General features: G+C 56.5%; 4 protein-coding genes and 1 long non-coding RNA gene across 21 annotated transcripts in view; 2 read left to right on the top strand and 3 right to left on the bottom strand.

The window, feature by feature from the left end:
• The window catches only part of Pitpnm2 (phosphatidylinositol transfer protein membrane associated 2), a 114,537-nt gene extending 109,979 nt beyond the window's left edge, over positions 1 to 4,558 (top strand). For 5 of the 10 annotated variants that reach the window (XM_048343057.1, XM_048343058.1, XM_048343060.1 and 2 more), the window contains 7 exons: positions 761 to 909; positions 1,263 to 1,796; positions 1,890 to 2,038; positions 2,139 to 2,288; positions 2,860 to 3,043; positions 3,183 to 3,311; positions 3,389 to 4,558. In XM_048343057.1, the coding sequence (XP_048199014.1) occupies positions 761 to 909; positions 1,263 to 1,796; positions 1,890 to 2,038; positions 2,139 to 2,288; positions 2,860 to 3,043; positions 3,183 to 3,311; positions 3,389 to 3,712 (1,619 nt within the window). In that variant the 3' untranslated portion in view covers positions 3,713 to 4,558. Of the gene's footprint in view, positions 1 to 760; positions 910 to 1,262; positions 1,797 to 1,889; positions 2,039 to 2,138; positions 2,289 to 2,859; positions 3,044 to 3,182; positions 3,312 to 3,388 lie in introns of those variants that run through there. The other 5 variants (XM_048343064.1, XM_048343062.1, XM_048343063.1 and 2 more) reach the window with 2 other exon arrangements.
• Positions 4,559 to 5,208: 650 nt separating this feature from the next.
• Positions 5,209 to 20,789, bottom strand: LOC125349190. Its single transcript, XR_007210478.1, has 3 exons — positions 20,778 to 20,789; positions 19,024 to 19,030; positions 5,209 to 5,345 (listed from the first exon to the last, which is right to left on the bottom strand). It is a non-coding gene; the product is annotated as an uncharacterized LOC125349190 (long non-coding RNA).
• On the bottom strand, positions 6,848 to 9,429 carry Arl6ip4 (ADP ribosylation factor like GTPase 6 interacting protein 4). Of its 3 annotated transcripts, none has more exons than XM_048343075.1 (6): positions 9,253 to 9,429; positions 8,704 to 8,878; positions 8,095 to 8,409; positions 7,896 to 8,013; positions 7,194 to 7,263; positions 6,848 to 7,114 (listed from the first exon to the last, which is right to left on the bottom strand). In XM_048343075.1, exons 2-6 carry the CDS (start codon positions 8,861 to 8,863, stop codon positions 7,058 to 7,060), a joined length of 720 nt encoding a protein of 239 aa, XP_048199032.1. In that variant the 5' UTR covers positions 8,864 to 8,878; positions 9,253 to 9,429; the 3' UTR covers positions 6,848 to 7,057. The 3 variants fall into 3 exon arrangements, with proteins under 3 accessions (XP_048199032.1, XP_048199034.1, XP_048199033.1); XM_048343077.1 differs by having other exon boundaries at positions 8,095 to 8,385; positions 9,253 to 9,425; XM_048343076.1 differs by lacking the exon at positions 9,253 to 9,429 and having other exon boundaries at positions 8,704 to 8,981.
• Positions 10,348 to 13,620, bottom strand: Ogfod2 (2-oxoglutarate and iron dependent oxygenase domain containing 2). Of its 2 annotated transcripts, XM_048343072.1 has the most exons (8): positions 13,578 to 13,620; positions 13,075 to 13,301; positions 12,632 to 12,767; positions 11,839 to 11,952; positions 11,669 to 11,768; positions 11,205 to 11,332; positions 10,764 to 11,021; positions 10,348 to 10,696 (listed from the first exon to the last, which is right to left on the bottom strand). In XM_048343072.1, the coding sequence occupies exons 1-8, from the start codon at positions 13,578 to 13,580 to the stop codon at positions 10,433 to 10,435; spliced, it is 1,230 nt and encodes a 409-aa protein (XP_048199029.1). In that variant the 5' UTR covers positions 13,581 to 13,620; the 3' UTR covers positions 10,348 to 10,432. The 2 variants fall into 2 exon arrangements, with proteins under 2 accessions (XP_048199029.1, XP_048199030.1); XM_048343073.1 differs by lacking the exon at positions 13,578 to 13,620 and having other exon boundaries at positions 12,632 to 12,688; positions 13,075 to 13,279.
• Abcb9 (ATP binding cassette subfamily B member 9) overlaps positions 14,061 to 24,655 on the top strand; it is a 29,056-nt gene continuing 18,461 nt past the window's right edge. Inside the window, exons 1-2 of one of the 5 annotated variants that reach the window (XM_048343068.1) lie at positions 14,061 to 14,753; positions 23,838 to 24,525. In XM_048343068.1, coding sequence (XP_048199025.1) covers positions 23,925 to 24,525 — 601 coding nt within the window. In that variant the 5' untranslated portion in view covers positions 14,061 to 14,753; positions 23,838 to 23,924. Of the gene's footprint in view, positions 14,754 to 19,114; positions 19,472 to 23,837; positions 24,526 to 24,655 lie in introns of those variants that run through there. The other 4 variants (XM_048343070.1, XM_048343069.1, XM_048343067.1 and 1 more) reach the window with 4 other exon arrangements.

The following is a 24,655-nucleotide window of genomic DNA, read 5'->3' as shown; positions in this document are numbered from 1 at the left end:
CTCTAACACGGGGTCACTTGCTGTGCTGAGCATGTCACATCCTCTCACTGCCAGACCTTACCCTCTGCCCCAGCCCCTGAGGCCTCACAGAGATAGCTAGAGCCGGGCCGGAGAGACCCCAAGGAATTGTATTGAGGCCAGATGAAGACCAAGGAGCACACGGGTTGTGAACCAGGACCATAAAACAGGCACCACCTGCTGGACACCTCCTGTATCCACAGTCAGGGCATGCCCCACACCTTGTCACTGTGACAGGAGGTCCAGGACTGTCCCTCTGGCAGGCTTCAGGCTCTTGACTCACACTGAGGCAACCCAGATGCTGGGGAAGTGGGCAGGCCTCTCCTGGCAGTTCTAGAATTGAGACCAAAACAACAACAACAAAAAACCCAACAACAACCTTCCTTTGCAATGCTTTTCATGGCCTAGAGGTCAGAAAACACAGGAGAGGCCAGGGAGAGCTGAAGCAAGCAGGGGGCAAGGGGTTCACCCCAGCAGCAGCACCTGGGAGGAGTTGGCCTCTGAACTGTCCTGCTCCTCTGCCCCACGCCTCAGGGAGACCTTAGGAGCCAAGGGCTCTGTGCGGGCCCTGGGTCCTGTGGCTGCCTGGGCATCTTGGCATTTGCTGCCCACACAGCTACTGTCTCTCATGGGTTGTACAAGGAAGGGAGGATGAGTCTGGGGTGCACAGGCCTGAGGGGTCAGTGACCGGACCCCTGGCTGGTGCCCAGCCCAGCACAGTCATGGCTCCTCTTTCCAATAGTTGCTGCAAAGTGGTGGGGCCAGAAGCGGATCGACTATGCCCTGTACTGCCCCGATGCTCTGACAGCCTTCCCCACGGTGGCCCTGCCCCACCTCTTCCACGCCAGCTACTGGGAGTCAACCGACGTGGTCTCTTTCTTGCTGAGACAGGTAGCTGGAACCCCACTGCCAGGCCCACAGACCTCACAGGGGGACCCTTAGTGGCCCTGCAGGGAGATGGCTGGGTAGCGTCTGCAGGCAGGGACTAAGGGGCCTCCTCCATCTGTCACCCACCTGGCCACCACAGGTGGGGAGCCTTCCTGCTACAGTAGGTTGACTTTGGGGAATGTTGGTGGGGGCATTGCAATCATGGGGCAGGTATGCTCTGGAGGTTGCTGGCAGACTACAGAGGGCTGGAAAGGATCCCCCCAAACTCTCACAGCTCCCTACTGCTAGCCCCTGGGGCCACGGGGTCTGCTGGAATAGCAGCCCAGGTGGGAGACGGCCTGTTCCCCCTCCCCCAGGTCATGAGGCATGACAGTTCCAGCATACTGGAGCTGGATGGCAAGGAGGTGTCCGTGTTTACCCCCTCGCAGCCGAGGGAGAAGTGGCAGCGCAAGAGGACCCACGTGAAGCTGCGGGTAAGGGTCCTTTGGGTGCCCAGACCCCAAGGCTGCCAGCTGTCTGTCCTATTTAATCCTTATCAGAAGCCTGGTGTCACAAAGGAGGAGCCCAGCAGCAGAGGCACACCGTCTCTTCCAGCCTCCTGTGTGGTGGGAGAGGCCGGAGCTCTGAGCCCATTTCACACACAAGGAAGCCCCGAGATGCTCCTCCCCTGCCCAAGGCCCAGAGCCAGCTGGCCAAGCTCACTACTCAGGCCCATGAGAGTGGGAGCTACCTCCATGCCCACCCTAACCACTGTGCCACTCTCCACTCCCCAGAATGTGACAGCCAACCACCGGATCAACGATGCGGTTGCCAACGAGGATGGCCCTCAGGTTGTGACAGGCCGGTTCATGTATGGGCCCCTGGACATGGTCACTCTGACTGGAGAGAAGGTGAGAGCACAGAGGACCTTGGCTGGGGTGCAGGGACTGGGGGGGGGGGGGTCCAGGACAGGGCTGGCTGTGACCAGCTTGCCTGGGCTCCAGGTGGATGTGCACATCATGACACAGCCGCCCTCGGGGGAATGGCTGCACCTGGACACACTGGTGACAAACAGCAGTGGACGTGTCTCCTACACAATCCCTGAGACACATCGCCTGGGGGTGGGTGTCTACCCCATCAAGATGGTGGTCAGGTATGGAACTCTGGGGGCCGGGTGGAGCAGGGCAGGACCAGCCTCCTGGGGACAGGAGGAGTGGCTCTGGTTGGTTCTGACGAGCTGTCCCCATGGCCAGGGGAGACCACACGTTTGCCGACAGCTACATCACTGTGCTGCCCAAGGGCACAGAGTTTGTGGTCTTCAGCATCGATGGCTCCTTTGCCGCCAGTGTGTCCATCATGGGCAGTGACCCCAAGGTGCGGGCCGGGGCTGTGGACGTGGTGCGGTGAGTGGCCTAGAGACACACAGTGCAACTGTCACAGGTGGGTGGGTTCTGAGGCCAGAGGGAGGAAAACCTGTTGGCACTAGGAGAGGGACCTAGGTCTTAAGGCCCTGAGTTTGGATCCCAGGGCCACCCCTTACCAGATGTGTGACCTTGGATGAACTTCAGTTCTCCGGTGAAAAGGAAGATGAGAAGCCAGACACCATGGCTCAAGCTCACCCCTGTAATCCCAGCTACTCAGGAGGCCGAGATCTGAGGATTGCAGCTTTAACCCAGCCCAGGAAGGAAAGTCTGTGAGACTCATCTCCAATTAACCACTAAAAAGCCAGAAGTAGAGCTGTGGCTCAAGTGGTAGAGCCGTAGCCTTGAGCACAAAAGCTCAAGGACAGCACTTAAAAGGTGTGGGGGGGGGGGAAGAGCAGGTGTCTTTACACCCAGTGAACGCCCCCGAGGCTTGCTGTCACTCACACTCTTGACCATCGTCCAGCTCCATCATGGTGCTGATTGGGAGGCAGTTAGGACAAGGAGCGGGGAGGGGTGGCCACAACACACTCAGGCCTGTCCCTTGCTGCAGGCACTGGCAGGATTTGGGCTACCTCATCATCTACGTGACAGGCCGACCTGACATGCAGAAGCAGCGAGTGGTGGCGTGGCTGGCCCAGCACAACTTCCCCCATGGCGTGGTATCCTTCTGTGATGGCCTGGTGCATGACCCACTGAGGCACAAGGCTAACTTCCTGAAGCTCCTCATCTCGGAGGTGGGGCCGGGAGCAGAGGGCAGGGCTGGGGTGGGGCTGAGAGGAAAGGGAGTACATGGGGGGAGAGGGAGGTCTGAGGAGAGGGGGAGGAATAGGACTGACCCTAGGCCCGTGTGTGCTCTTGTCTGCCTTCCCACAGCTGCATCTGCGTGTGCACGCGGCCTATGGCTCCACGAAGGATGTAGCGGTGTACAGCTCTATCAGCCTGTCCCCCATGCAAATCTACATTGTGGGCCGGCCCACCAAGAAGCTGCAGCAGCAGTGCCAGGTGAGCAAAGAGGCTGGGGTGGGCAGCTCCAGGAGCCTTGGGCCCCCGACAACCCATCTGCTTCACTGCTCCTACAGTTCATCACGGATGGCTATGCAGCCCACCTGGCCCAGCTCAAGTACAACCATCGCGCAAGGCCAGCCCGCAACACCGCCACCCGCATGGCACTGCGCAAGGGCAGTTTTGGCTTGCCCGGCCAGGGTGACTTCCTGCGCTCCCGGAACCACCTACTCCGCACCATCTCAGCCCAGCCCAGCGGGCCTAGCCACCGGCATGAGAGGACACAGAGCCAGGCGGAGAGCGAGCTGCGGGGCCAGCGCAGCATGAGCATGGCAGCCAGCTGCTGGGGTCGTACCATGACTGGCCGGCTCGAGCCGGGGGCAGCCACAGGCCCTAAGTAGGGCACTGTTACATGGCGCTGTGGTCTCCATGGTGCTAGGCCAGGGTGCCAGCTCCACTGGGAGGCCTGGCCTGGAAGCTGGCAGGCAGCTGGGAACAAGCACATTTGTGGCCTGGGAGCTGGTTCCAGGACCCCTTGGGGATACAGCCATGCCACAGTCCTCTCAGCCATGCCTCATCTTAGGGTGTGTGGAAGCTGGCAGGACACCCACTTAGCCTGGCCTGGGAGGCCGCCCTGAACATCCTGCTGTGCATAGAGCTCCCAGCCTCCTAGGGCCAGCTGTGGGCCAGACTCAGCCTCCACCTCCCTTCCCCCTAGCGCCCCCACCCCTGGGGCCCCTCCCATTTGGGAGCAGCTCCAACAGGGGTCCAGCCTGCTTTCTGTTGACTCCAGTTTCTCAACTGTTCAACCTCACTGGTTTTGCACTGATTTTTGAGTGGAGACCCCTTGCCATCTCTGACGGCTACAGATTTGTTGACATGCATGAAAATTCAGTACTTGCTGACCCAGGACTTCTTACAATACAGAAGGCCCCAGCGTGGCAAATCTACATGCAAGCAGGAGAGAAAGGCCATATCTTACTTTCTGCAGCCCTGGACTGCTGCCCACCACCCCCTGCCTCATGTGCAGCTGGGTCTGGTCGCAGGGCTGGTGCACAGCACAGGCCCAGTGCCCATGATGTCTATAGCAGGCTCCCAAGAAGCCTCATGCTGGGCTGCAGGGCCCGGCCTCCACCTCTGCTCCTTGCCTGCCACTGGCCAAGGCCCCATGCCATGGCCCACCCGCCCGCGTTTCTACGCCTTTCTACTTCTCAATCTGATTTCTATAAGGTTTTTTTAATGAGCAATCCTTGGCTGCTTCCTTTTCTTAACTCTTTGCGTACACGCGCAGCCCCTCCACATGAGAAACACCCAGCACTGTGAGCGTCCAGCCTGGTTCTGGACGTGGGCCCCGCCCCCCCCCCCCCCCCCAGCAAGGTGTGGGCTCCCTGCCTCGCCTGACCCATGGATTCCACTGAGTTTCTACTCTGGGGTGGGTGGGGCACACACTTAGGTTTTTTTAATGCCAATTCCGTTTTGATGCTGAATCTAAGAAGCCACAGTTAGCTTCGTTAGCTTAAGGGCAGGCAGCCCTGATCCATTTTTCACGTGAATAAGGACAAACTGTCCAGCACCCACGTTCCCATCCCAGCACTGAACAGCAACCTCCTGTGCTCCTCCCTGAAAGTGGGCACACCCACCAGGCCCAGCCGCACTGTCTCAGGGCTGCATGCCTGGGCTGGCAAGGTGCGGAGCGGATGCTAACTTCCCTGTGTGTAGATATGTACAGTCAGAGGGGTAAGTGTTCTGCGAAAGCAGGCTTGCATTCAGAAGGAAAGCTATTTATTTTGTGCAGAGAAAAATGTCTGGAGGGATGGAACCTTCAGGGTTTATTCATATTTAAGATGTAGCTTTTTGTTGTTTCAGGCATTATGTATAAAGCAATGATGATTTTATGGACCAAGTTTCCATGTTAGTGTTGCAGTCAAGTGCAATATCTGGCCCCTCTGCTCCAGGAAGGAGGAGGCCGTCGGCCCGACAATCACAGCCCCAGCTGGGGCCCAGTGGCCAGTGCGGCCTCCTCTCATGCCCCCCCTACCTTGTCCTGCCTACACCTTGGTGACCAGCCATTTGGAGAACTATCTGGAAGTCCCAGACCCACCTGCAATACAGGAGGCCTCCTGGCCAGGGAGACCCTACGGGCAGTGGGCTTGGCCTCTCCCCACTCCCTTCCCCTCCCCTGCCCAGCCGCCAGCCATGCCAAGGACAACAGCAATAGTCCCCTGGGCCTCTTCCATGGCCCTCAGCCATAGATGGTGAGATGGGCAGCTTCTCCCCCCCACCACCTCTGTAACCTGGTCTGCTTTTGGCCTTCCTAGTATTCAGTTGGCAGTCTCCAGTTTCCCACAAACTATGAGAGGGAGGGTCCTTTAAAATACCAAAAATGTTTACAGTGTCAGGTGCTGAGCTGCAGGGCTCAGGCCTGACCAGTGGTAACCAAAGGGTGAGGCAGGCCTCATTGACTGCCACCCCACCCCAGGCCTGTTAGAATAGAAGCCTTAGTGCCCCCTGCCCCAGACCCCAGGACTGACACTTGGTGGCACCCAGCTCCAACCACCTGCCTTCTCTGATTTCTGAGGGATTTAGCAGAGACCCCCACCCCGTCCCAGCTCAGTGTGAGCTGTCCACCTGCTTACCCCATCCAATCTAGTCCTCACACCTCCACCTCTTGTCTGTCCTTGTGCTGTTTGTCTCTCTGGGCCATGTGAGCAGTGTCCTCCCCTGCCCTGCTGCCCCCACATTGTCAGCCTGAGTGTGCTCTGTATGCAGCGTCACTGTCTGTTACATCAATTAAAGAAGCAGGAGGCTTCCTTCTTGTCTCATTACTGTGGCGATCATGGCACGGGTTGGGTAGGGCCATCCTCAAGGAAAAACTGGTGAGGAGGGGTGTCCCTCCCAAACAGCGGATGGTGTACGTGGCTATACCAGCTGACCGCCATTCCCAGTGACGCAGGTCTGTTGGTCTCTGCTGCATAGGGGTCAGCCAGTAAGCCAGTGGGCACTCCCACCCAATACCCCAGAACTGCAGCACCAGGATGATCTATGGGCAGGGCATGGGCAGTGGTTGTATCCTAAGCCTGAGTGGGTCAGAACTTAAGTGCTAAAGACTTGACTTCGGACTCACTGGGCATAGAATCAGGGTCCCGTGGGAGCAGAGGTGGCTAGGATGGCTTGTGTTCACTACCAGGAGGCATCCCAGCTCTCCCTAAAGCCTAGAGCCTATCCTCTCCCACCCTCACCCTACCCCCCCCCCAAAAAAAAAGTATGCCAAATACTGGTGGCTCACACCTGTAATCCTAGCCACTCAAGAGGCTGAGATTTGAGGACTGTAATTAAAAGTCAAAAGTAGGCAGAAAAGTCTGTGAAGTTCTTATCTCCAACTGACCACCAAAGAAGTAGAAGTAGAGCAGTAGCTCAAGTGGTATACTGCTAGCTTTGAGCACAAAAGCTAAGAGGGCCCTGAGTTCAAGCACAAAAAACAACAGGTAGTACCCTCAGTACCCCCTCAGCAGCACAAGAAACAACAGGACAAGAAGTCTATGGGAATATTTAATATTCATTTAATATTGAGATGCAGCATTCTTCAGATGCATTGGGGCCAGTGATCCCATCCTCTACCCCTTCCTGAGAGGCCACTGGGCCGGCTCAGGGCAACCCACAGGTGGGCATCAGACTAGCTGCCCCCACCAGGAGACCTGTGTCCAAGCTACCATCAGCAGGCCACAGGCCCCAACCAGCTGGAACCCTCAGGGAAGCAGCCCAGCTCGCATCTGGAAGGCCAGGCCATCCCCTCGGGTGGCTTGCTGAAGAAGAAAACACAGGAGGACAGGGCCATCAGAAACAGGGCTGGGAGCAGACTATGGGAGAAAGGGCAACACCAACCTTATTGATCTCTCTGTGTCGTTCTTTGGTTACGATTTCCTCTAAGACCTCTCCATCACCCTTAATAAGCCTGTGGATAGGATAGTGTCCATTCAGCAAGAAACAGGCTAAGTCCCTTGTGCCAGAGCAACAGAACCAGAACCTCACAGCAGAGAAATCCCAGTGCTCCACCATCTCCAAACTGGTGCGAGGGGGTGGTGGCTGATGCCTATAATCCTAGCTGAGATCTGAGGATCAAGATCCCAAGGCAGCCTGAGCAGGAAAGCCCATGACTCTTATCTACAGTTAACCAGCAAGAAGCCAGAAGTGGAGCTGTAACTCAAGTAGTAGAGTGCTAGCTTTGAGTAAAAAGGCTAAGGGAGAGAGCTCAAGCCTGAGTTCAAGCCCCAACACACACAAAAATCTTCAGCCTGAAGAGTACCCACCCCCAACACTGCACCTGTGACAGGGATGGAGGCAGCCCAGGTAAGCTCTGCCTTGCCAGCCTACACCTGTCCAACCAACAAGAGCCACTTGGAAAAGCCTCAAGGCCTCTTCCCTCCAGCCATTTCCATGGGAAACCAGAGAAGAACCAGGAAGAACGGCTGAGCTGTGACCAGTTTCATGCATAGTGGGCCTTTGGGAGCAGCTGCAGCCACACCCCCACCCCAATGGACACTCCCAGAGGCACAGCATGAGGCCTAGCTGCCCCAAGCTTGTCACCTTGTGCGTCCTGTCTCGGGGTCTACCACCTTGCGGATGACACTCTGCCGGGCATCCCACTCTTCCTTGGTCATGGGTTTCATGGCCTGGATGCGGGACTTCTGCTCATCAGTCAGGACTGAAAGGAACCGTGGGAGACAATGTTAGGCAGGCCTGAGGAGGGGACCCTCTCCCTCCTGCATGTTGGTCAGCACAGGACCTGGGCCATCATCTTCCTCCCCAGCTGATCTGTGCCACTGGTCCAGTGAGGGGCCAGGCAGAGCCTCGGACTGCTGCACCTCTGCCTTCTCTTTGTCTTTCTTCTTCAGCTTCTTCTTCCTCTTCCTCTTCTTCTTCTTCTTCCTCTTCTTATCCTTGTGCTTCCCCCGCTTCTTCCGGCCATCACTGGAGGAAGAGGAGGAGGACGAGGAAGAAGAGGAGCTAGAAGAACTGGAAGAAGAGGAGGAGGAGCTGGCTCGAGGTCTCCTCCGGGCCTTGTGCTTGCTTCTCTCTGTGATGCAGGGAGAAGGTGAGGCTAGAAGGCCAGGATGGCAAGAAGTAAGCCTGGGTCCCCCTGCTGGGAGCTGCTCGGTGGTTGAGCCCTCCCGGCAGGGCTGTGGCCGGGTCCAGCCGCACGAAAGGCCTTCGGACCAAGCACGGCCAGCCAACCCCTCAGCTACCAGGCGAGCCCTGATCCTCCTCTGCCCCCAGGGTTGCAGCCTCGGCGCTCCGCTCCGCACCCCGGGCTGCTCAACGTGGTTCCCACGGCTGCCCCAGAAAGGCTGGCCAGGAAATGGTACCGCACCCTCCCCGTCCCCAGGGTCCTCACCCTCCACCCCAGGAGTGCTGCTGGTCTTTCGCCCTCGGGATCCCGATGCCGAGCAGCTCCTCGAGGCGTCCGAACCACTCTTCTTCCTTCTCCTTTCCGACCCTCGCCCCCGCGATCGGCTGCGACTTCTCGAGCGCTTGCGACCAGCGGCGTGAGCCATGGCGAGCACCGCAGGCTGGAGAGCGGGAGAGGCGCGCTCAGTCCCAGGCCCAGCCGATCAGGCCTGGGGAATAGGCCCTAAGGGCGGCTCCAGCCCGACGCCCCGTACCAACGCCAGCGCTGCGGCCCCTTTAAGGCCCTGCCCCCTCCGCCCCCACGCCCCACGCCAGCGTATCGGTCCCCCCCGCTCCCCCGGAACCCTCTACAGTCCCCGTCCCTCGTCCCTGCTCCACGCCTGCGCACCAGCCCCGCCCCATAGGGAGCCCGCTGCTCTACGCCTGCGCAACAGGCCCAGGTCCCCCTCCCGCCCCGGGAATCCTCCGCTCTCCTCGCTCCCCACCCCGTCCCCTTAGCTCGGCCCGGCCACCCCGAAGCTGCTGCGTCCCCCACCTCAGCGGCCCATCCGGCCAGACCGCCAGCCAACAACGCCGTCCTGGGCGAGAGGGGCGGCTTCCGGCCCACTTCCGCCTGGCCTGCGCACGGGGAGGTGTCCGACGTGACTTATGGCGTTGTTGCCCAGAGTTCCGACGCTTCCAGGTCCACCCCTGGCGCCCTCACTTCCTGCCCCGGCCAGCTGGGGATCCGGGCTTCGGTCCCTGCTCCGGGCTGGGCCGACCCTGCGCCAGGACCAGTGTTCTCCGGGTCTTGGTCGCAGCTGTGCTATTTCCCAAGACTGCCTTTCAGAATCGCGCTTGGGCCACACGTCTCCGGACAATGGCGACGCTCCCGCTAGGTGCTCTGCTCGCCTCTTGGGCCGGCCCGTCCCCTCCGTCAGACCGAGCTCCGCGCCGAGACGCCCAGGTCTCAAGTGTCATAACCATGGATGAAGGCATGGACCATAGACCGGTCCACAGCTGCTTGGAGGAGCATGAGGATGGGACCTCCCCACTTTGCCAGAGAAGCCGGAACTCTGGGTTTCAATGTGGAAGTCTCCTGGGTTTCAAATGTGTCGCCCAGCAAAGTATGGCTGTGCGATGCTCATCTCTTAACAGTCTTGGAGACACCAACGTCATCTCTCCAATAAGGACAGGGACAAACAAGCTGTTATAAAGCGCTGTGTAACTGTCAACTCATTGGATTCTCAAGACCACCCAAGGCAGAGAAAATCCAGACTTAACTGCCAGCCCTGGATGTGGCAGAAGAGGGATTCAAACCCTGAAGTGTGGCTGCAGGCCCTGTACTTCTCTCGGCAGTCAGCCCTCCACTCCCACTCTAGAGGTAGATATCTAGGAAGTACTGAGCCCTCCTTGCCCCCCCTGCCCTGCCTCATCCTGGAGCCGCTGGCCATTGCTGAGGGGTGGTAGGAATCCCACTCAGAGCCTCCCTACCAGGCTGAGGCTGAACATCATTATCTGAAACCACATCTTCATCGGGCTACTGAACTCCCAAGAATCCACACCAGGCTATGTTGCAGCAAACCTGCACTAAAGCAGCTTATGTGCTGAGTGACTAAGAAGCCAGCGCAGTCTTCTGACCCACAAGGAGTGTTGTGACTTCACTTTATTTCTCTCAAGAAGGCAGAGCCCTCACTTGCCCTAACACCGCACCACTGCCTCTTGGTGCACACAGCTCATGTGAGTGCACACACGTCCACCGTGGAGGGCTCATCCCGAGTGAAGCCATCGCCAAAGCCTTCATCGTCCACCAGATTGGGCTTCTGGCAGCACATGGGGCAGAGGTGGTTGCGCACAGCAGAGGCCCGAAGCCAGACGATCAGGTTCCAGCGTTCACCAGTCCTCAGGGGCCGGGCCCCATGGAGCTGACCTCCCCGATGCAACACACCCTGGCCCACCACATGCTCCACCTCCAGGGGTTCCATCAGCGCTGCAGGTGCCTGCAGATAGTTGGGTTCAGGCCTGGGGATTCCTCACAGCCCTGGGCCCCACAAGTCTCATACTCACTTGGAAGAGACCCCCAAAGTATAGGGCGCCCCCTGTGAAGGCTTTGCCCAGGGCCACGTTGAGGGTGAGCTCAGCATTATCGTAGTGGCAGCCCAGCTCCAGGTCCTGGCCCAATGCGTATTTGACCACAAAGGCACGGTGACTGTCCAGACAGCCCCCACCGCACTCTGGGAACAGCAGGGCCATCAGTGGCTGCAGGAAGTGCTCTCGAAGTGGTGTCACTAGCGGCTGGTCCAGACCTAGCTCACTCATCAGCACCTGGGAGGAGATGCCCAGACCCAGTGGGGAGACTGCCAGGCCTCACCTGCATCCCTGGGTGCTGCTAAGTGCTCTGCACTCATGCTCCTCAAAGCAATTGGGGTATATTGCTCCCCTGCAGCCTCTCGAACACAACCCTACTGCTCCCACCCTCAAGCAGGTGGGCCAGGCCTCCCCACTCACCCCATAGTTGTTCATGGTGTTGGGCCTCCCCTTAGGCATGTCTGACTGCTCGAAGTGCTCCAGTTCCTCCAGCAGGGCCTGGCAGAAGGACGCCGTGAACACGGGCACTCGGTAGATGCGCTTCTCCTCTGTGGGTAGATGGATGGATGGATGGATGGATGGATGGACACTTGGACGATAGGCTGGGAGCTCATTATGAAGAACTGGCATGGTTTTACTGCCCCAGTCTCACAGTTTGTGCATTTGTACAGTGATGGTAACTGAGGACCTTCCCTTCTTGGGGCCACTGCCTGCTCCTGGCAGCTTGGCCAGTGAATGAGGACCAATGCCCTGGCTCCTGGCCCTCCCAGCTCCTGCTGATTCAGTTTCTGAAGGCAAAGATGCTTGAAGGGATCCCGGTCTCCCATTCCCAGATATCACAGACTGCTGAACCCAAGTCTGCCAAACCAGGGGTCAACACTCACCTGACACTGTCTCCAGCTGCTGAAGAAGGCCCTGGAGGTCTGCACCTGGCGACGCACTGTACTCACTTGCAGCCAGAAACTCAGGGGCCAGAGCTGCATCCTATGGCAGAACACACCTGAGTGCCAGCACCTCCTGGCAGAGGCCAGCCCCCAAGCTGGCAACCTGGTACCTGCAGTGAGCTGTAGATCTCAGGCCGTGCTGCGTGGTAGGAGCTTGCAATAAGGGCTCTCCTAGCAGCTGACTCCTGCCCCAGCTGCCGCCGCCGTTCCACCTCCTGTGCAAGCTAGGGTGACACAGGTTTCAGTTACCAACAGGGATACTCACCCCACAAAGCCATTGTACAGGTGGAAAGGCTGAGGCCCAAGAAGGCCAGAGCAGGACCCACGGTGGAAGCCAACCCTCCCTATACTCCTGAATCTATCCAGGTCAAGTGCAGGTACTGAGCTGTTAGCTGGAATGGATGGCTAGAAGGAGCTTATCCTACTCTCCTCCAGCCTGAGCTGGGCATCTGGAATGAGAGCCCCTGGCACCCCCCAGTCAGCTGGATCACTCAGAGGAGGAAGAGGGTCATGGTCAATCCCACCACTAACCCCAGGAGGGCAATGGCAGCAGCTCCAGCACCAGTCTACATTAGAGATAGGGGCAATGAGGAGCCGTGGTGTGCAGCCCTGGTGAGGATATCTACTCCACCTGCTGTGACAGGCTCTAGTGAGGGACTGACGCCCCTTTCTGGGCCTCTGGGCCCCCAAATGGGGGTGATGGCCATAGCTATCTCACCTCACAGCTGTTAAGAAAGGAGAAATGCAGGCAACTTCTCTCTTTTAGTAGTAGGGCCCAGGAGTGACAAACTGGGGAGGAGGACTTAGAAGTCCTTGGGGATCAGGAAGAGGCAGGCCCGCGGCTGGGAGCCCCCTCAGCCTGCTGGCCCGACCTAGAGAAGGGGCGGGGCAAGGGAATGTCACCTCTGCTAGGAGCTGCTGGAAGTCCTGGGAGCTGACACAACCCCGACGGCGCAGTATCTGGGAGTAGAAAGACCAGCGAGCGTAACGGCGTGATCTTAGGAAAGTCACTGAACCTCGGTTTTTCCTCTGTGAACAGCTAAGAGGCAGGTGTCACGCGATCCTTGAGAGGAGCTGTGTTAACCTCGTGGGCCCGCAGCCGGCTCTCCGTGGCTCCTTCTCACACTGCCCGCAATCGGAGCGCGTGCACACGCTTTTACCTTTGCTCATTCCTCCCGCACCAAGCAAACACGCGCCCTCATCCCCCCTTGTGCACCAAGGAAGCGGGGGGGGGGGGGGGGGGCGGGCAAGGCAGCCCGCGCGCCCGCGTGTGCAAAGCGGACGACTCCAGAAGGGAGGAAGCCCCGCCTCTCCCCGGTCTGGGCGTAGCCGGCCAGGCCACTCACCGGGCCGTAGTCCCGGCGCAGCTGCTGCTCGCTCCGGAAGCGAAGGTGCAGCCCGTACCGGGCCACGTACAGGTTCTCAGAGCAGAAGCAGGCGCAGCGGCAGAAGCGTCGCGGGCCTCCCGCCGTCGCCATGGTGCCGCGTGCCGCCTCCCAGCCGGCCTCCGCAGGGGCACTTCCGGGAACGCCCCCACCCGAGGGGGCGGGGCGCCCACAGTCCAGGGGCCCCGCTAGGTTCACAGGAGCAAAAGAAAACGGAAACTTTGGGCTGGGAATATGGCGTAGTGGTAAAGTGCTCGTCTTGTATACATGAAGCCTTGGGTTCGATTACCCACCACCACATATATAGACGCCAGAAGTAGCACTGTGGCTCAAGTGGCAGAGTGCTAGCCTTGAGCAAAAAGAAGCCAGGGACAGTGCTCAGGCCCCAGGGCTGCCAAGAAAAACACACACACACACTAAGACTTCACCGGGAAAAGGGGACCTCGTTTTGCCTCAGTTCTCACCATGAGGCGCAGACTGACTCAGAACCTCTTTAGACATTGCTCCTTCATCCGCTTGGGGCTTTTAGAGAACGAGCCGCCCTCACGTGGGAGCCGGACAGTTCGGAGGTCTGACCTCGTTTCCTCTAGTTGCTAGGAGCCATCGGTTCTGTGCGCGCAAGTTCGGGATTGAGCATTTACTCCAGGTCCCTGCCCGGCGCTCCAACGCCAGCTCTAAAACGTCTCACCGGGCCCCCCCCTCACAGTTCGCGTCACTTCCGGCAGGGAGAGGGCGTGGTCTGTGTGGGTGGGCGGGGCCGAGCGTCTAGACCTGGTTCAAGTTCTGTGGCGCCGGTGTGAGACGAGTGTGCTTTAACGTTTTCCGGGCCCGGCCTCCGGGTTTCCCTTGTGGTCCGCCGGGCCCCACCCCACCCCGCTCAGGTCTCCGGAGCTGCTGGAACTCCTTGACCCGCTCCGTGACGTTCCGTGCGGGGTGCGGGTGGAGTAATGCCTCTCGTCGATGCCTATCCGGACCTGCTCTGAGGATTTACCGCCTACCCTCTCTCTTCGTCCCTACACCAACTTATATTACAGATGGGGAAACTGAGGCTCAGAATGGCGCAGTGACCTGCCCCAGGGTACTCATCCAGCGCCGTACCCTGTGGATTTGAATCCAGCAGCCTCTCCCCCCTCCCTTTCCCCACCACAAGGGGTCACTGGTGCGAGTCTGGGACTTGGGGGGTTTTCCGTCCTCAGCTTGGCCTTGTCTCGCCGATTCTGCCCTCTGTCAACGCCGACAGGAGCGCACACTCATGCATGCACATGTACACCACGTTCACCACGCATTATCGCACGCACACCATTGTGCCCAGGAGGCCATGACCAACGTTTGGAATTCACTCTAGAGAAGAGGACCTGCTTCCCCTTCAACGACTGGACTCCGCAGCCCAGGCCTGCCAAGCCAAGAAGGTGTTTAACGTTTCGCATCATCTTGATTGCCCAGCGATAGAGAAGCACCTGCTGTCCAGGAAAGGATCTGTTTCCCCAGCTCAAATGTCCTTACTCTCAACTGCCCTGGCTCCTCTGGAGGCTCAGGGAGGCCTGCTTCCCAGTCTGGCTGGCACCACGCAGCCTGGCACCTGTAACCCCCACCAGCCTCACCCAGCAGGGTTTTTCTCTTTGCACTGGTTTGCAAGATGAGTATGTTCCTTCTATCAGGTTTTGGGGGGAAATTTTTGGAGGTGTTTTTTTTTTGGGGGGGAGGGAATGGTACTGGGGCTTGAACTCAGGGGCTAGGTGTTATCTTTCAGCTTCAGCTTTACCTCCAAACTAGTACTTTACCACTTGAGCCACAACTCCACTTCTAGAGTGGTTAATTGGAGATAATCTCATGGATTTACCTGCCTGAGCTGGCTTCAAACTGTGATCTTCAGATCTCAGCCTCCAAACTGGCTAGGATTATAGGCATACGCTGCTAGTGCCTGGTTTTTCAGTTTTAAGAGTTTCTTCTCTGTTTTAGTTAACAGCCCTCTATTAGGTAAATCCTTTACACAGACTCCTTGTGTGAGGAGGTCTTCACTGTCTTGACATTGCCCTTTGCAGGCCACATGTTTGTTTTGAGAAGGTCTAGATTTCACTTCGTCTTATGGATGGTGCCTTTGGCCTTGTGTCTAAACAGTCTTCACTGAATCATCCCATCTAGGTTTTTTCCTATTTTATCTCCTAGAAGTTTATACTTTTACCTTGTTTTTTCAAGATAGGGACTCAATACGTTATTCCATTGGTCTCCCTAGGTCCCAAGACATCCTCCTGCTCAGCCTCCCAAGTAACTGGACATGGCTGTAGTTTCACATTTCCATTTGGAGTTTGTTCTTTTCCTTTATTTTTCTAGTACTGGGTATTGAACCCAGAGCTTTGTGTGCTAGGGGAAGCACTCTGCCACTGAGCTACACACCCATTCCTTTTGTGAGTGAATTATTCATACATTTATTTATCTGTTTATTTATTGGCAGTTCTGAGTGAACTTAGAGCCTCTACATTATGTGTTTGTTTTTGTTGGTCATGGGGCTTGACCTCAGGGCCCAGGCCCTGTCCCGGAGCTTTTGTACTCTACCACTTTGGGCCACAGTGCCACTTTCGGGGTTTTTTTGTTTTTGTTTTTGTTTTTTGTTTTGGTAGTTAATTGGAGATGAGAGTCTCCAGACTTTCCTGTCCAGGCTGGCTTTGAACTGCAATCCTCAGATCTCAGCCTCCTGAGTAGCTAGGATTATAGGATTGCCATCAGCGCCTGGCAAAAGTTCTAACTTTTACCTTCTATGAATTCTTCTTCTTTCTTTCTTTCTTTTCTTTTTCTTTTTTTTTTTTTTGCCAATCCTAGGGCTTGGACTCAGGGCCTGAGCACTGTCCCTGGCTTTTTTTTGCTCAAAGCTAGCACTCTACCACTTGAGCCACAGCGCCACTTCCAGCTTTTTCTGTATATTTGGTGCTAAGTAATTGAACTCAGGGCTTCATGTGTACTAGGCAAGCTCTCTACCACTAGGCCACATTTCTAGCCCCTATGAATTATTTCTTGTTGGAGAAAAGCACTTTTTCTTTGGCAGTCATGAGGCTTGAAATCAGGGCCTCAGCAGTATCACTGAGTTCTTTTGCTCAAGGCTAGCGCTTTGCCACTTTTGAACAACAGTACCACTTCTGATTTTTTGAGTGGTTAATTGGAGATAAGAGTCTCATGGGGGCATTTCTGCCCAGGCTGGCTTCGAACTGTGATCCTCAGATTTCAGCATATGGCTCAAAAGTGATAGAGCACTAGCCTTGAACAAAAGAACTCAGTGAGCTTTTATGCTCAAGGCTAGTGTTCTACCACTTGAGCCACAACTCCACTTCTGGCTTTTTTGTGCTTAATTAGATATGAGTCTCACAGACTTTCCTGCCTGGGCTGGCTTTGAACTTTGATTCTCAGATCTCAGCCTCCTGAGTAACTAGGATTATATGCAAGAGCCACCTGCAGCTGGCTTTTTTTGTTTGTTTGTTTTTTGCCTCTGATGCTAGCATAGGTCCTCTGATGCTAGCATAGGTTCTGAGTTCAAGCCCCAGTAGTGGCACACCAAAAACCACAGCAAAACAAAAAACAAAACAAGTAGGCTAGGTCTCATGCAAACGATGTGAAAGAGATCCAGTAGCCAGGTTTGGGGAATCCTGTCCTTGGCAGAAGGACAAACACAGAGAAACGGGGGTTCAATGAGGGGCAGAGAACTTGCAAACTTGTTAACAAGAAAGTGGTGTGTATGTGGAGAAATGACCTGAGTGATGGAAATGACACACTTGTTCCTCTCAGTTTGTCATTTCACACGGTTCTTGCTGGTATTTTTGCAATGCTATTGAGTGCATAAAGGCGTAGAGGCAACTCATGTTTCCTAAAAATAATCCTTGTTCCCATTTCTTGTTTATCACATGCCGGGATAGCCCTCCCAAGCCATGACCATTGGGTCATTTTTCCTTGCCAGTACCCCAAAGCACTGTTTATCTCTGGTGAGGACTCAGCTCTCTCATCTACCCAAGGTCATGCAGCAACGTGGACAGACCCAGCTTGAAGCCACTCAGGCTCTCTCTCCAAGTACAGTTGTTGACTTGCTCACATTTTTGCCTGACAGTTGGATCACTAATTCAACTTCACTTCCTACATGGAAGAAGTCATTTCCTACCTGTACATAACTTCCCACCATATATGTGCATTTTATTCCTGCTCTAGAACATTTTACTGGCCAGATACTAATTATTCCTCAGGTCCCTGTACAAGGATATTTAGGTTATTGCCAGGCTTTTGCTACTCTGTTTGCAAGCTAGTATTTTAGCTCCCTGCCACAAGTCTGTCTGTAGAAAAAGATCCCTTCTGGGTCAAAAAATGTTTTCAAGTCTGAACTTTACCAAATTCCCTTCTAAGGAAGCTGTCCCATGGGAGCAGCAGAGACTTTTAAGTTCAGAGAGCACAGGAAGGCCCTGCCCTAGCACGCAGGAACGTGGGAATTGCCTTCCCCACTGGCCACCTCTCAGGACCCAGTGTTTCCGCAGCTCAGGCCACACTGACCTCAGAGCCTTTGAACTTGCAGTTCCCTTAGTGTAGGACGCTCTTCTCCAGATCTCCCTGAGGCTCACTCCAAGAGTCACAGTTGTCCCATGCCACTTTCCATGGCCCCTCTGGGGCTTATTTCCCTTACAGAACTTTATATGAGCTGGGCACCAGTGGCTCACACCTGTAATCCTACCTGCTCCAACACTGAGCTCTGAGGATTATGGTTCAAAGCCCACCTTGGTAGGAAAGTCCAAAAGACTCAGCTCCATTTAAGGACCAAAAAGCTGGAAGTGGAGCTGTGTCTCACATGGTAGAGTGCTAGCCTTGAGAACAAAAGCTCAGAGACAGTACCCAGGCCTGAGCTCAAGCCCCAGGACTGGCACAAAAAAAGAGAGATAGAATTTAATATAACTTGAAATGATCTTATTTAGTTTCAGCTTTCTTATCTCACCTGCTCTACAAAGTCTGCATTTCTGGCACCTAGTAGCCACTCTGTCTGTAAGGCTTCCTGACCTCCCTATCCCAGAACATTTAATTTTTCTCCCTATGGCGGATGTATTCCCTTCTAACATGTGTGTAATTTCCCTATTATATGTAGTCTGATTCCTCACTAGACTGTCAATTCCTGGAGAAGAGATTGTGATTAGTTCATAGCTTAATCCATTTTTTTTTTTTAAATTAAGAGCTGGGTGCCATGGCTCATGCCTGTAATCCTAGTTACTCAAGAGGTTGAGATCAAGGCTCAAAACCAACGGGGGCGGGCTGGGGATATAGCCTAGCGGCAAGAGTGCCTGCCTCGGATACACGAGGCCCTAGGTTCGATTCCCCAGCACCACATATACAGAAAACAGCCAGAAGCGGCGCTGTGGCTCAAGTGGCAGAGTGCTAGCCTTGAGCGGGAAGAAGCCAGGGACAGTGCTCAGGCCCTGAGTCCAAGGCCCAGGACTGGCAAAAAAAAAAAAAAACCAACGGGGGCAGGAAAGTCCGTGAGACTCTTATCTCCAATTAACTACTGGAAAATTGGAAGTGGCGCTATGGCTCAAGATCGCTAGCCTTGAGCTGAAAAGCTCAGGACAGCACCCAAGCCTAGAGTTCAAGCCCCCTGACCGAAAAAAAAAAAAAAGAGATGATAGCCTCACTAAATTGTTCAGGCTAACTCTGAACTCTTGGACTCAGGGGATCCTCCTTCCCATCTGCCTCCCGAGCAGTCTGGACTACAGATGTGCCCTACCGCGCTCTGCTTCTCACATCTTGGAATGGGGTATGGCATGCACCAGGAGCTTCCTCAGGAGTTGTGGGTGGATGAGTGGCTGGACCAGGGTCATAAACCCCGTCCATCGCTCTGGGGCTGGCAAGGCTGTTCCTGCAGAGAACAATCTGTCCCTGTTAAGAATCAGCAACCCCCCCCCTCCCAGCAGGTGGGGCCATTCCTACCCGCGGCTGAGGCGTCAGGTGAGGAGCCCAGAGCGCCGAGGGCCTGCGGGGCCGGGCGAGTTGGGGTCTCGGCTGGTGCGGCGGGGGCGGGGCGGAGACGAGCCTGGGCGGCTCCGGCCCTGCCCGCCAAGCTCCATTGGCCCCTTGCCGGGGAAACCACGCCCCTCGCCGAAACCACGCCCACAAGTCAGCGGAGGCCCCGCCCCACCCTCTGCCGGTCGCGACGCCTGTGGGGTTCGGCTCCGACCTTGCCGCGGCGCAGCGCGGGCGGGAGGCGGGAGCGGCCGCGGGCGGGCGAAGCGGAGCGCGCGCTGGGCCCCGCGCGGGCTCGGAGGAGCGGCGCGCCACCTGCGGCCCCAGCGACCCGGGCCCGCCGCGCGCCCCTTCCTCCGGCTCACCTGGTGCCAGGTAACAGGTAAGGGCGCGGCGCCGGGCCCCAGAGCAGCTAGGGCTGAGGGGGCGACCGGGGTGCGGGGCAGGGAGCGGGCGTCTCGACGCCCTTGGCGGCCTCCCCGGCGAGGCCGCTGCCCGCCCGCATCCCGGCGGCGCCCGCACCCCGCTGCGCCGCGGGACGGCTGTTGCACCGTGTCAGCCCGCCAGCAGCGCCGTCTCTTGGAAAAGGGTGCGTGGGCCGCGTCGTGAGGGGGCCGGGGGCTGCTGTCCCCCCGGGCTCGCGCCCGCGACTCCTGAGGGCTCCCCACCCCCACGCGGGCACCGGCGGCGGGGCGGCCTGGCTTTGCCCACCCCCGCCGGGCGAGCCCTCCCTGCCACCCCTCATCCTTCCCTGCTGGACAGCGGGCCGGCGCTGCCCCTCCGTGCCGCGCCCCGAGGCAGGTCCGTGGGCCCGCGGCCCCTCCCTGGTTGCCGAGACGTCTCCCCACGCGTTAACTGAGATAGCTTTAGGCTCGGCAGACAGGATTCCCGCCCTCCACCCCAGCCCCAGTGATGAGGGGTCCCTCCTGTCCCTGCTCCCCCCCGACGGCGCTAGGTGACCAGAGGAGGCTGTCCCTACTTTGCTTGGCCTGGAGCCACAACTACCTGAAGCTACTTTCCCACATCTCAGGGAGAGGATCAGCCCCAGCTTGGGGTGTGTGGGCCCAGACATTGGGGCCATCAGGGAGGACCCAGCCCAGGGGTGTTGCTGCTCTCTGAAACCCGTTGCAGCCCCTTCCGGCCAATGAGCAGTGGCTGGGCCTTCCAGGGCTCTGCCCACCTAGGGGGAGAAAGCCCACCAAGAGAAGGTGAACTAGGGCCACTTGGGCGCTAAGTCAAGACCTTTCCCTGTGACCCCTTTGTAGACCCCTAGATGGCAAACCCTCCCGTTTCCATTCTGCTTCAACTACTACTTACCAAGGGTCATTTAACTTATCCAGCTGGGATGAGCATGGCGACCTGAGCCTCGGAGGGTAGTGGGTCACTGAGCCAGGAGTTGCCAGCCGCTTTAGGAACCCCAAAAATGGTAGCTGCTATGCTTGTAGTAATAGTTATTATCTCCTGGCTGTCCCAGTCTGGCTTTTCTGAGCTCACAGCTAGTAGTTCCAGCCAGGATCTCTTCTATTGGAAAGGAAAGCCTTTATTAAGACTCCCCCCTCCACCTCCACTACACCTAGGGTCACTGGCCAGTCCTGGGCCACGTACAGCATTTGGGGGTTAAACAGAGTTGCCCCTGGCTTCCTGGACCAGGTTGTGCCCTGAGAAAGCCCTGCCTGGCCTTTGGCCACCACCTTGTCCTTGTCTCTTGGGCCATGCACATCACCCATATGCCCACAATTTGCTCTCCCTCTCCAGCTGGCGGGAACCAGCTGTGTCCTTGTAGTCAGACAGAGAGGGCGGGGACATACCTACAAGCATCCTTATTGTCCCCATCCTCCCTCCTTGCAGTCTTGACTTGTGGTCTTGTCCCCTTTATTTTCCTGCTCAGTAACTTTAAAAATAACTGAGCAGCCTGCTCCCCGCCCCCCCCCCCCCCCGCACACACACACTGTAACCCAACCTGGCCCCAGTCGGATATTGCTTACAGGGAGTGGAAGGACTCAGCCCTTTGGGGCCGGGGTCTGGTACTATGGTTCCTGTGCCCCAGACAGCCCTACAAAAACCTCACCTCCACTCTTCTGCAAAACATGCTTCCATCATCTTTGATGTTGGTCTTTGGAGATTTGTTTATTCTAAGGAATATAAGTAGCTGGGGCTAGGGGTGTAGCTCAGTGGCAAAGCATCTGCTTAGCATGCACAGGCTGTCCTCAGCACCAAACAAACAAACAAAAATAGGGTTCGCAGGTGGGCAACTGGCTGCCTGGGCTGTGGTCACATGGGGAAAGAGTTCCCCAATGCCTGGAAGTTGGAGGTGAGGAGAGCCCAGCCCATGTGTCTCTGATCTGAGTCTCTCTGAGCCTCAGCCTGGGTCTGGGGGCCCAGATCTATGTGCCCACCTAAGGGAGGCAGCAGCCGAGGTGGCTGGCAGGCTCTAGTGCAGCTGGCAGTGACTGGCAGGAGCCTGAGGTGGCACTGGGCCAGGAGCTTTTCTTCCTGGTCTCAGACTGGAGCTCGCCCACTCACTCACTCTCCCTGAGGCCTCTGCATTGCAGCAGATAGTCTGGGAGCCAGATAGCGCTGGCAGCTCAGCAGGCTGGGATGGAGCAAGGGCCTGCCAGGACAGGAGTGCCTGCTTGTCTCACCTCCTCACTATGCCTTGACCCCACTTGGCCCTGGCTCCCTTTGGAGCTGCTGAGTAAGCAAGTGACAGCACCAAGACAGGCTTGAATCTGCATGGAGGTGCTTCCAGGGCCCAGGCTTGGGGACCATCACCCCATGCCCTCCCTCTCTGCATCTCAGACCCACCTCCTTAGCACCCTGAAGGGGTCCTGTCTACCCCTTGAAGAGTTCTGCTCAATCATTCGATATTTGGAATAGGGAACCCTGACTTTTCCCTTTTTTTGCTGGTCCTGGGGCTTGAACTGTGGGCTTGAGCACTGTCTCCCTCTTTATGTTCAAGGCTAGCACTCTACAACTTGAGCCACAGCACCTCTTCTGGCTTTTTTCTGAGTTTTTATTGGAGATCAAACTCCCAAGGACTTTCCTGCCCAGGCTGGCTTTGAACTGTGATCATCAGATCTCAGCCTCCTGAGTAGTTAGGATTACAAGGGTGAGCCACTGGCACCCGGCAGGAACCCAGATTTTTGAAGCCTCACAGCCCAGCTCTGTTTAGCTGTGTGGCCTGAGGCAGGTCACTTGATCTTTCTGTATTTCTGTTTTCTCAATGGTAACATGGGGATAATAGTAGAAGCTACTTCGTTGGCTTCTTGTATTTATGTAAATTGCTTGGAGAGGTCTCTTGTACATGTTAGTACTAATGTGTGGGCTATGGCTGTCACCATCCTGACCATCTCACTTCTGCACTTGACTGGGGCCTGTGATATAGACCTTGTTTTCCTTAAATGGACATGCCCTGTAGGCATTCACTATGCTGAGAGATTCTTAGTTTAACAGTCTAGAACCAGACTCTGGATCCAAACAGCTCTAAGTTCACATCTCAGTTGTGTCATCCACCATCTGTATGCCCTTGGACAAGTATTTGCTTCTCTGGGGATGACCACCATGCAGATTCCACAAAGATTTTTGTGAGGATTAAGTCAACACAGGAGGCACTAGCACAGAGTAGGCCCATAGAGAGTGCCGGGTTATGTAACTGTGGTGCAGTTATTGGACACTTACTGCATGCTGAGGTCCTTCACATCTCAGTTTAAGTCTTGATTTGGGTCCTTGTTGGTTGAGTATCTAAAGTAGGTGGTTGTGTCATTGTGTGCCTCAGTTTCCCCATGGGGAAAAACTAGTTGATCCTCTCAAGTTGTGGTGTGGTCACCCCTGGACCTGGCATGATTCACATAAGGTTCAGAGATTTACCCATTTTCAAATGGGACAGCAAAGGCCCCTCCCAGGAAGAACTGTTCAGGAGGTGTTCAGGGGCACCACAGTTTGGCCCCAACCCTGCCCTGGACAAGTTCCATTCGCAGCCCCAGACCACCAGACTCATTGCCTGGTATCCCTCAGCTCTGGGACCCCCTAGTCCTGGTGCAGGAGGTGCTAGGACAAAGTAGGCATTGAGATGCGGATCCCCACTGGGCCCTAGGGTTAGGGGGACAGCTTGGTCCTGGGTGGACTGTCAGCCTGGGCCAGGATGGACACTCAGCCTCGGCTGGGCTCTGCTACACAGACAAGAGCTGTCTGGGTTGTGTGGGACCTGCAAGCAGCTCCACCCCCTTCAGTCTTCCTCCTGTGTAAGGGTGCAGGTTATCCGAGGCATTGTTGTCTATTGCTGACAGTCACCAGCAATAATAATTCTGTACCACACACTGGGCCCAGGACTCATGCCCATACACTGAACTTCCCATTGTCATTGTCCACATGAAGACATGGGTTTTGAGAAATTTGTATATTAAAAACAGTGACCATCTGTTGACCTCTGCAGCATCCTTGTTCACCCCCCCCCCCCATTCTCAGTATTCTACGTTGTTTTTTGTCAGAGGTGTCCCCCAGGGCAAGCCCTCTCTGTGAGGTCTGCGTCATTATTATTTTTGTTAATGGGTAAGGCCCCAACCCAAAGAGTTGCCTCAGAAATATGCTGAGTGGGAGCCTCTTCACACCCTGGAAGTCAGTCTTCTTACTTCTGTTTCACAGATGAGGAAACTGAGGATCAGTGATAGCAAGTGTCTTGCTCAAGCTCACCAAACCCCACATAGCCAGCTGAACCCCACACCAGATGTTTACTGTCTTTCCCCCTGTAGGTCTGGCCTCTCCCTGCAGACAATGATGGCCTTGCCACGGTGAGCCATAACCTGTTCCTTGGTACCTGCCCACTGCCAGCTACCAGGATGCGTCTGTGGAAGGCGGTAGTAGTGACCCTGGCCTTCATGAGCATGGATGTTGGTGTGACCACGGCCATCTATGCCTTCAGCCACCTCGACCGCAGCCTGCTGGAGGACATCCGCCACTTCAACATCTTCGACTCGGTGCTGGACCTCTGGGCTGCCTGCCTGTACCGCAGCTGCCTGCTGCTGGGGGCCACCATTGGTGTGGCCAAGAATAGCGCCCTGGGGCCCCGTCGATTGCGGGCCTCGTGGATTGTCATCACCCTCGTGTGCCTCTTTGTGGGCATCTATGCCATGGTCAAGCTGTTGCTCTTCTCCGAGGTCCGCAGGCCCATCCGGGACCCATGGTTCTGGGCCCTCTTTGTGTGGACCTACGTCTCCCTTGCTGCCTCCCTCCTGCTCTGGTGGCTGCTGTCCACTGTGAAGCCGGATGCCGAGACCTTGGAGCCCGGTGTGGGGGCCGAGGCTGACGGTTTCTCCGGGGAAGGCCGCCCACCCACTGAGCAAGCATCTGGTGCCACGCTGCAGAAGCTGCTCTCCTACACCAAGCCTGACGTGGCCTTCCTCGTGGCCGCCTCCTTCTTCCTCATCATGGCGGCTCTGGGTAAGTGAGGACCTCACACTGCAGGCCCCGGAACTCCAAGCGAGGGTCCCAGCCACCTTCAGCATTGGGGTTTGAGTTCATAGTCTCACATCTGCTAGGCAGGCACTCTTCCACTTGAACCACATACCCA

This window comes from Perognathus longimembris, chromosome 3 (genome assembly GCF_023159225.1).
Source record: "Perognathus longimembris pacificus isolate PPM17 chromosome 3, ASM2315922v1, whole genome shotgun sequence".
NCBI lineage: Eukaryota > Metazoa > Chordata > Mammalia > Rodentia > Heteromyidae > Perognathus > Perognathus longimembris.
This window is presented reverse-complemented; position numbering and strand designations above follow the sequence as displayed.